General features: G+C 59.1%; 1 protein-coding gene across 1 annotated transcript; it reads right to left on the minus strand.

Moving 5' to 3' along the window:
• Nucleotides 1-1,115: 1,115 nt before the first annotated feature.
• CKMT1A (creatine kinase, mitochondrial 1A) lies at nucleotides 1,116-9,622 on the minus strand. Its single transcript, XM_062501329.1, has 9 exons — nucleotides 9,474-9,622; nucleotides 4,493-4,691; nucleotides 4,062-4,157; nucleotides 3,724-3,945; nucleotides 3,207-3,292; nucleotides 2,161-2,284; nucleotides 1,892-2,026; nucleotides 1,439-1,564; nucleotides 1,116-1,232 (listed from the first exon to the last, which is right to left on the minus strand). Exons 1-9 carry the CDS (start codon nucleotides 9,620-9,622, stop codon nucleotides 1,116-1,118), a joined length of 1,254 nt encoding a protein of 417 aa, XP_062357313.1.

Here is a 9,622-nt window from a genome sequence, read left to right on the forward strand (position 1 = left end):
CCTGGACCGCAGTGCGGGAGCTGCCGGAGCAAGCCCTGTGGGACTTCATCTATCTCACTCTCGCTCGCTCCTGCTGCCCGCAGGACGCACGAATGGCTGCTTCCCTTCCCAGCCTGGGGATGCTGCTTCTGCTAGTGCTGCAGGACCTCAGTCGCGGTAAAGGAGAATGGGCCTCCGGGAGCGCAGTCACCGCGGATAGATGCGTGCTCGAGGGCCGGTTCTGCTCCCTCATCCCTTGCCTGGTCTAGAGCCATTCCCCTCTACTGCACGGGCCCAGGGAACGACTCCCAGGACTGATACCCACTCCCAGCACTGACTGGTGCATGTGTTCTGCTCAGCCACCAGTGGTTGGGAGCAGCTAGTCTCAGGCTGGGGGTCAGAGCTATGGTTCAGGGTGAAGGGCTTTGTCCCTGTGTCCTTATCCCTGCAGCAAGCCTGCTACCGTCCCACTGTGGGACATTAAGCAAGGAGGTCTGAGGGAGGGTGTGGATTGCACAGGCAGTGCAATGTTGCTCTTTCCTGCAGTCTGTGCTCTGGGACCTACTCCAGGACAGTGAAGGTGGTCCTGCCTTCAAGATCTTGGTGCAGGCATTGCCCATCCTGGATAGGCTAGCTGCTGCCCATCCAGGATCCTGAGGAGCATGGAGCCCACCCACTGGCTCCTGCTCTCCCAGTGCCTGGATGCTCAAGACACATTTTGCACAGGAGTACCTTCATTTGCCAGAGGAGGTCTTCCACAGTATGATGCTCAGTGTGGGACCTGAGGCCATGCAGCACTTCCTGGCCCTGCTGCACTGCTCCTGGTACCAGCTGGGAAGTGGCCAGGATGGTTGGGATGGGGCAGGGGGTGCAGAACCCATCTGCAGTGATTGTGAAGCCTTGCGATGGGGAAAATCCAAGTGGTGCCTCTGCAGTGGGACAGGGTGCTGGGAGGTCAGTGGGGTGGTGAGTACTGGGGTAAGAAGAAGCCTGAGCCATGGCTACAGCAGCGTGTGTTTATGGGGTCTGACCTGACGCATTGTAGATTACAGGATGCAGCAACATGCTGGGCACAGAGATCGCACAAGCTACAGGAGGACCTGGGTCCCAGAGCGCTGGCACTGCCGCGGTCCCACTCAGTGCCGGAACTGCTGCAGTGGTGAGGGGATGCGGATATCCTGCCCCTTCTCCAGCCGCCGCTCACAGTCGATCAGGTAGTTCACACCATCTATCACCAGCTGCACCAGTTCCACCTGCACCAGGAGCACATGGTGGTGATTGAGGGACTGTCCTGGGAGCCACACCACTTGGCCAGTCCTGATGCATGCAGGGTAGGCACTGCCACTCCCAGCACACACATAGCGGCCCCAGCACATGGCCCTGGAGCTGCATGGGCACTGTGGGCCCGTCATGCAGACACGTTTCAGAACCTCCCTCCCCAGCTCTGCCTGGCACCCACCTCTGACTTCCCTAGGCGGTCCAGGTTGGAGATGTCAAAGACGCCGCCTTTGGCCGCAGTGTCCACACCACCCGTCCCACGCTTCTGTAGCCGGAGGTTCTCTAAGATCTTAGGGAAGCGGCTGTCCTGATGCCCAGAGAAAATGTCAGTGCTCAGAATGACCAACGACAAGGGTCAGGGCTCTGTAGCCGGATGCTCCATGGGGCAGCCCCCTGCTGCTCACAGGGTCCTGTCAGTGGCTCACCAGCCCCACCCAGAGTCTCGCCTTGAGCAGACCAAGGCTGCCACCTGGGGCCCAGGCCTCTCTGGTCAGGAATGCAGGCAGGGGTTGGACCCTGTGCCTCCTAGGGGAACCTGAGTGTGGTCCAGGGCTGGGTCCCATGTTCTGCACCTTTGTGGCTGAGCTCCCCACAGTCCTAGCCTGTCTCACCACAAAACTGGCCATGGTAATACCTTGCTGAGCAATGGCAGCTTGATGTGGACACCTGCTCGCAGCCCCGTGCCCAGGTTAGAGGGACAGGTCAGGATGTAACCCAGCCGCTCATTCCACATGAACTCCCAGCCTCGCTCCTGGATTAGCCGCTCCACCTGAGTTAGAGGCACAAGCAGTCATTCAACCCTGGCCAAGGACCACCAAGCAGTGGGCCAGTACCACAGGAGCCCTGCATGTCCCTCTTTGCCTGTTTATGGGGCTGGCACAGCAGAAGCTGCTGGATACTCACCTCCTTTAGGCCCCGGCAAAACCGCTCAAAAACACGCTTCATGTTGCCCCCCTTCTCCATAGAGATGACACGTGTGTGGTCCTCCTCATTGATCCAGATCAAGAAGGTCTTCTGGTGGTTGTGCCTAGGGAAAGGGCAGTGTTTGGCTGTGCTGGCAGCTTGCAGAGACCCTGTGCCCACCCAACTGTGCCCCTTCTGCCTCTGCCACCGTGGTGTGCCAGCGCTACCCTTGGTTCCAGTGTGCTGACTGCACCAGGGTGGGCAGCCAGGAGATGTTCCTGGGGGTGGGCCAGTGCCCATCCACATGTACCATTGCTGGTGATGGGAGCTGTCTCCAGTGCCTTGGGCACAGGCAGGTGCCAGCATGGTGGTGACCCAGCCTGGACTGGGGACGGCAGCACAGCTCCTGCAGCATGCAGGCAGCGGGAGGGCGCTTGTGAGGCATGGAACATGCACTGGAGGGCTGGGTTAGGTGCAGCTGGAGCTGGGGACCATGTTTGCTCTGGAGATGTTTTCCATATAAAGGCACAGCATCAGCAAGGCTGGCATGGGCAGACACGTGTGCTGGCTGCTGCTCTGTGGGAGTGTGGGATGTTGCATGGCTGTGCAAAGATGCTGGGAGCAGTAAGATGTGATTGTGGTAGGGTAGGTTTGGTGTCACATAGAATGTGCAGAAGCCAGGAGGAGTGCTGAGGATCGCTCAGGGAGCAGAAGGCAATTACAGGCTTTTGGCAGCCTTAGAGTTCAAGGTGCTGCAGTATGGTGATAGCAGGCAGGATTGACAGCTGGTACTGTCTCCACAGTCCCTCTTCCCAGTACCATGCTGTGTTTGTGTAGGGAACGGTAGACTGCTGACAGTGGTGTACAAGGAGCTCCCAGGTGAGGCCATAGAACCCCTGGTGAGCATGGTCCAGGGGCACTGGTGCCACATGCTAGGGTCTGTGGCACAGCAAACATGGGAAACGTGGGTGGCAGGGCTGAGACACATGGAGCAGTACTGTCCCCCCATCTCTGCCCTGCCGCCCAGTGCCAGGGCAGAACCTCACCAGATCCCTCGGGCGTCAGGCCAGTCCCGAGCCATTCCTGCTGCTGTCAGGAGCGGGGACACCGGCTTGTCAAAGAGGAAGTGGTCCTGGAGGGAGGCAGAGTTCATGGGCTCACCCAGGCTGCATGGCTGGAGCCCCGGCACCCTCACTGGTTCCAGCACTCCCTGTCTCACTGGCCCACCTTCCATGCAGGACATTAACCATGGCTCTCCCAGGCAGGGCACCCGTAGGCAGGAGCCCTTGCCTTCCTGGCCTGGGAGGCAGAAAGTTGCTGGTGCACAGCCCACCCTGTGCCAGGGGCTGGTGGGGGACCATCTGAGTGCCACAAGTCTGCCTTCCTCTGGGCATGGGCAGGGAAGTGGGGGCAAGAGTTAGAGGTGGCTACGAGCTGCTGGAGCTGAGTTCAGAGAGCTCCTTGCTCATGAGGGCTGAGCCAGCACTGTGTTGTTGGGCTGCCTTGCTAGGTAGGGCAGGGGTCCTGCTCTGCATTCACCCAGGGGGAGCTGCACAGACTCACGTCAATGAGCTGCTGCTGCTCCTGCTCGGTCATCTCGCTGAGGCGGTAGTACCGGCCTGCCAGGTCCCCAGTGAGCCCACTCAGTGCATCCACAGTCACTTTCTCCACCTCTCGTCTCTCAGCACGGGTGCAGGCTGGCGGCAGGCTCAGGCCACGGATGCTGCGCCCAGTTCGGACCCGGGACGAGAGCACATAGCGCTCATCAAACTGGCCAAACTTTATCTGGAACAGACAGGAGCCACAGGGTCTTCATGGGGTGGCCCTGGTGCTGGCAGAGCCCTACCTCCAAGGCCCAAGGAAGGACACCTGCGTGCAGCAGTACTGTCCAGCTTCTGCACCTTTGTGGCGTCCAGGTCTGTGGTGTGCTTCATGGTGCGGGGGTTGTATCCATTGTGCCGCTCCTGGATCACGGGGTCAAACAGGTCGGCAAACACCTGGAAGCAAGTGGGACAATGTACAGCAGACCCACGGCTTCATGAAGCGCCTGCCACAAGCTTGGCAGGGCCATGCTACCAATGTGGGGGACAGTGTGTCCTGCAGTGCAATGGCAATACACAGGGCAAATGGAGCAGGAGGCTGCAGGGCTCCAGGAATAGCTGCTCCAAAGGAGTCCTGTGTCCTGCAGGAGCACATGGAGTCTTTCCAGGGGCCTCTCTAGCTGCTCAGGCTGGGCAAGAGAAGGTGGGCAGTAAAGCCTCAAGCTGCTGGTTGTGCCATTGGTACTAGGACTCCTCTGGCTGCTGCAGGCAAAGCTCTGTCTTCCACTTACCTCGTAGGTCTCTTCATCACCAGCTACAATGCCCACAGTCTTGATGAAGGGGTGGCCAGGGTTGTCAACGCCAGTCTGAATGCACTGGTCCAAGGTCCAGCCATTTGGAGTTGCCTTGTCACAGAGCCTGGCATAGATGGCTGGCGTCAGGTTGCTGGCCATGCAGTTGTTGTGCTTCCGCAGGTCAGGGTAGTCAGCGCTGTGGGAGGAGACACCAATGAATTCTTTGGGGCCAGGGGACAGTTGGGAACAGGGAGGCAGTTGCAGGCCTTGCAGGGCAAGGGCAGGGAGAGTCCAAACCCAGGGCCGGCACTGAACCAAGACAAGACATGCAAATCTGAACCAGTCCTTAGGGAGCGGCTCCTTATCAAACACACAGCAGGGCCCCAGGATGGGAGAACCTGCCAGGTGAGCAGTGGGGCCATATGAGCCCATCCCCACACTGAGCTGCCAGGGCAGCTGGGCTGCAGGGCAGGGGGGGTCCCACTCCCTGGGGCTTCCCTGATGCCAGCTCAGATGGAAGGGCTCCCCGTCTGCTGATGCAGTGGGTAGGGGAGGCAGGGCATGCAGTCTGGAGGGTCCTGGCTTATTTCACCTCTGGACCCCTGCACCTCTGCCCCTGGGAGGGTGTGGGGCAGGAGATTGGCTGACCCTGATCTGCAGCCACTGGGAACAGCACAGTCCCAGTGCAGTTTATTGTATTAGGGGGCTGCTTTCCTCTAATCAGCTTAGTGGGAGGCTGTCTCTCGACCTCATTCCCACTTTAGACAGGCTTTGTACTTGTTCTGCACTCACAAGGAAATTGGCAGAGTAGGACCCTGCCAGCGCTTGCCTTGGCCAAATCTCTCTTGAAGGTGCCTCCACTCACCTTAGTGGGACAGGACTGGCCCTTGTCAGCCCAGGAGACCACACTGGTGGCTGGAGGAGGTCCTGCATCCTTGGGGACACCCATCTGAGAGAGGCCTGCTTTGAAGGTGACATACCTTGGGGGAATCCATGTGGGAGAAAAGGTGCCTGGGCTAGTGCAGGTCTGGTTGTTGGAAGCACCAGCAACAAGTCCTGGCACCCCTGCTGTGCTTAGCTCCTGCTCTTGGGCTCATGCTGGGCATTGGTTCTGGCTGCCAGCACTAATCCTATGCTGCAATGCAGAGCCCTGTGGCTTTCACTGCCTCCTCCCCTGTGTCTGCAGGCCAAGGAATGTGGCCCTTCGCCCACAACTTGGCTACTGCTTATGGCTTCCTGTGCTGTGCAGAAACAAAAGGAGGTAGGGCCCCCATTGCATTGTGTGGGGAAGCACTAGCAGCTCCTGACTGGACCAGCAGAAGGAGGCATTTGCTCCAGACAAGAACTCATCCCACGGTTGAGGGGGCTGAGGGCTGCTCCCAACCCACACACAGACCTGTGCCCTGATGAGATGATCTAGCTAAGAGGCTGACGTGGCCTCCCTCACTGCTTCTGCCCCTATCATCTGCTGGCCATTGTCTCCCCTGGGTAAAAAGCATTTGCTGATCAGAATGGGATACTTGGATACATTCCTCCACTGCTCAAGTATGGGCATGCCAGGACCTCTTGCTCTGCTTTCTGTGTGACAGAGGATGCCCAGGAGCAGTAGGGGCTCCTCAGGAAAGCCAGCTTACTCCCAGCAGGCAGGAGACTACTATGGGTTGAAGTATGCTGGCTGCTACAGCTGTCTGCACCTTCCCTGAGGTGTTCAGCGTCCAAACCCTGAGACTCCAGGCTCTGCCTGCAGGTGCTGTGCCTACTGCAGTGCTGACTGAGCACCTGCTTGGAGTGCACCCTCCCCTGAACAGCCTCAGACCACAGCCAGCAAAGCAGGGCAGCCTCTCTTCAGCCTTTCTAGAGCTAAACTCAGATGGATGTTGCTAGGACCAGCTGGGTAATGCAGGGGTGAAGGTCCTGAGTACCTGGCACTGTGCTCACCATGATGCCACAGAGCCAGTGGGGGAAGGCTGTGTCCAGGCTGCCACTGGAGGGCTCTGGCAGTGGCACCACACTCCCGCCATGTGCTCAGGTTGTCCAGGGGTCCTCTGTCACAGTGTGAAGATGATGCTGCACCTGGGCTGCTTTGACCCCTTGGTTTTGGTCCCCAAGGCTGGTTTTAAAATTATGGCCATTTCAGAACAATCTGTTTTGTTCCCACAAACAAAATTTTTGTTTTGTGCCACAGAAACGAGTGATATCTTAAAAGTCTTTTCCAACCTCAACAATTCCATGATTTCATGGATCTGTGGTATTGTGGGTTCCTGCCCAACTGTGGAGGAGTGCAACTCAGCACTGCACCCACTCTGTCCTGTGCTCACCTCAGCCTGCTGTCCTGCCCATGACCCGCAGCAACTGTCCTTTCTGCCCTTGAGCAAGCAGGTGCCTGACCCCAGAGCAGACCTGCTCAGCAGCCAGCAGGGATTATTACCCTGTCATCTACTGACTGGGCAGCTTCTCCAGAAGTGACAGCACCTCCCCACAGCTCTTCACCTCTAATGTGGCAGTGTCCAGTGCCCTTCCTGGCATCACTGGCTTGAGCTGCCCGGGCAGTCCCAGCCCCACATGGCTTCTGGAGAGGTGTGGGGTGAGCAGCAGACCCTTTGTGGTGCCATGGAACTGGGAGCTGGCAGGCAGCCAAGCATGAGGTTTGCTTATGCAGGGAGGAGGGGGCTTGGGCTTTGTCTGGGCTTCGTCTGGAGATGCTTTAGTTGGGTGCCCCAAGGTAAGGTGCCAAGGTGGTGGCCCAAATGTGGTGCCATGCCTGTCATAGGACCCACCTGGCAGAAGGCACAGGGTGCCCCCGTCTCCTTGACATGGAAGTGCCTGTGCCCTGCCAGCATGGTCATTCATACTACAGTGCCTCTGATAGGAGCCTGTGGAATGTCGCTCAGACCCCTCAGGGCTGCTGCCAATGTCTCTCCTTTTTTAACTTAAAGACCAGAGGGGCAAAATCCTTGGTCGAGTCGGCTGCTCTAGGGCTCTGCCCAGGTTTTTTTCAAGTGTCAGCACTGTCAAAAAACCATTCCCAACTGAACAGAACCCCAAAGGAGGCTTATTTTAGAGCTTCTCAGCCACAGCCCCACCTTGACTTCATCCCCTCCTGACCTGATGTCTGTGTCTCTGCAGTTGTACTGAAAGCTGGAAAACATCCCCCTCTTGGAAGTTAAATAATCAATAACATCCGGCCTTTGTAACTCTATGAACTCACTCAGTTTCTGTCCCTGACTTTCTGTAGACCAACGCAGCTTGCCATAGCCCCAGTGCCAGCTCCTTGCGAGCCCCTCCGCATGCCCAGGGTTCCCAGCCTGCAATGCAGCACCACAACACATAGCTCTGACTGTCGGCATTTGGTGCAGGGATGGCAGCAGCTGCTGGTGTTCTGAGCAGCAAAGTGCTGTCTCCTTCCTACCCCGCTCCTTCCCTGTGCACAGTCTCTGCTGGCATTGGCATGGGCAGGAAAACTCAGTCCTCCTTTTCCTGGCCCATCTCTAGGATGTTCTAAGCCCAGCAGCTGTTGCCAGCATAAGGACTGGCTGGTGGCCACCATGTCCCTCTCCCCTTCTGGCCCTGGCCCCGTTCCTGCTCTGCCCAGCCCTTATGAGACACAGGCAGCTACTGCATCCAGTCCTGTCTGGTGCCGTGCCCCTCTATGCTCCTCAGGACTGGCAGCACAAACACTGGGCAGGACCAGCCTCTGTCTCCTCCTTGCCGTGGCAAGTAACAGTGAGCAGAACCATGGGAATGTGAGGCACTTGCACTCCTGGCCTGGTTGGGCAGCAAAGACCCATTCGGAAGGGAGTGATGTTTGGAGGGGAGTGACGTGAGAGCTTCTGGTCCAGAGCTTGAACCTTAGCATTGTGCTGCAGCTGTGACACTTATCTGGCTTAAGGGATCAGGCACCGGGTGTGCAAAGAGGGCCAGGGCTCTTGTAGAGCCAGCATTACCTCAAAAGCACCCCTAAGCCATTTTGTGGCCTTGTATGTGCCCACCTCCCAGAAGTCCAGATCGCACATGTGATTGCCATCCAAAATCTCACCATGGGGCTGTTTGCTCAGCACCCACAGGCCTCTCCAGTTCTCCCTTTAAAAGCTGGCCCAGAGAGGGAAGAGTCAGGACCTGCCAGAAAAGCTTTTCTTTTCAACAGAGGAGTCCCTGTCCCAAAGGCAAGCGCGTGGGAAGGCTGGTACAGCCAGATGAGGTTGGGCCAGGGGCTGCTCTGACACCAGCTCCCACAATCAGAGATCCTGGGTGTTCTGCCAGCAGGACAAAATGGACTCTTTGCTCCATCCTGTTCCTACCAGAACACTGGCAGTCTCCCTGGCTTCTGTTGGGCCGAGCCTGGGGTATGTCCCTGGGCGGTCCCAGCACTGCTGCGTCCCAAGCTGGCCTGTCTCCCAAAAAAACGCCATCTCTGCCCTTCCTGTCATTCCGGGAAGTCCCCCGGGACCCCAGTCCTACTGTCAAACATTTGTCTCCTCCCGCTCTCACACGTCTCCGGCTGCAGTGGTTTGTCCCGGTGCTCTGGGACCACCCAGGGCAGCTGCCAGCTCCGGGGCTCCCTGCCCGGACCCCAGAGCCCAGAGACACCCCCCGGACACGGGAATGTGCCCGGGACGGCCCCCGCAGTCCTCACAGCCCCTCAGCCCCATGAAGGGGCCTCCGGCAACCCCCACGAACCCCGGAGAGCCGAGACCTGCGCTCTCTAGTCCCCACGGGACCGCAACCGGTGTGCCGGTTTCCTTGTGCGCGGGGACGGCGGGGCTCGCGGAGCCGGTGACCAGCAGCCCGAGGTGGAGCGGATCCGCCCAACACGGCTGAGCCTCTGCGGCCGCTCCATCCCCCTCGTGGCCCGGGGCCGGACGGGCTTGGTTCGGGGCCTCCCGGTTCTTCTCGCCCCCTGTGCCGGTGCCGGTGCCGCAGGGATCGCCCCCCGCCCGCCGCCCTCCACCCGTGCGCCCCCGCCGCTCGCGCGCATTACCTGGGAGGGTATCGCCGACGCTGACGGTCGCCCGCGCTGACCGAGTCCCGGGCGAGTAGGAAGCCGGCGGCGAGCGAGCCGGCTCCCACCATGGCCAGGAGGCCGGCGGAGCGGCGAGCGGAGAGAGCGCGGGCGAAGGTGCTGGCCAT

The sequence above is a fragment of the Cinclus cinclus genome, chromosome 13, assembly GCF_963662255.1.
Source record: "Cinclus cinclus chromosome 13, bCinCin1.1, whole genome shotgun sequence".
In the NCBI taxonomy this organism is placed as follows: domain Eukaryota; kingdom Metazoa; phylum Chordata; class Aves; order Passeriformes; family Cinclidae; genus Cinclus; species Cinclus cinclus.

What these genes read in the sequence shown, in the direction of transcription:
- CKMT1A (XM_062501329.1), bottom strand. Translation starts at nt 9,622, where the DNA reads ATGGCCAGCACCTTCGCCCGCGCTCTCTCCGCTCGCCGCTCCGCCGGC. An exon ending in GTGATGAAGAGACCTACGAG is followed by an intron (nt 4,158 to 4,492) that starts GTAAGTGGAAGA and finishes ACTTGCTTCCAG; the next exon opens with GTGTTTGCCGACCTGTTTGA. An exon ending in ACCGCCTAGGGAAGTCAGAG is followed by an intron (nt 1,233 to 1,438) that starts GTGGGTGCCAGG and finishes CTCCTGGTGCAG; the next exon opens with GTGGAACTGGTGCAGCTGGT.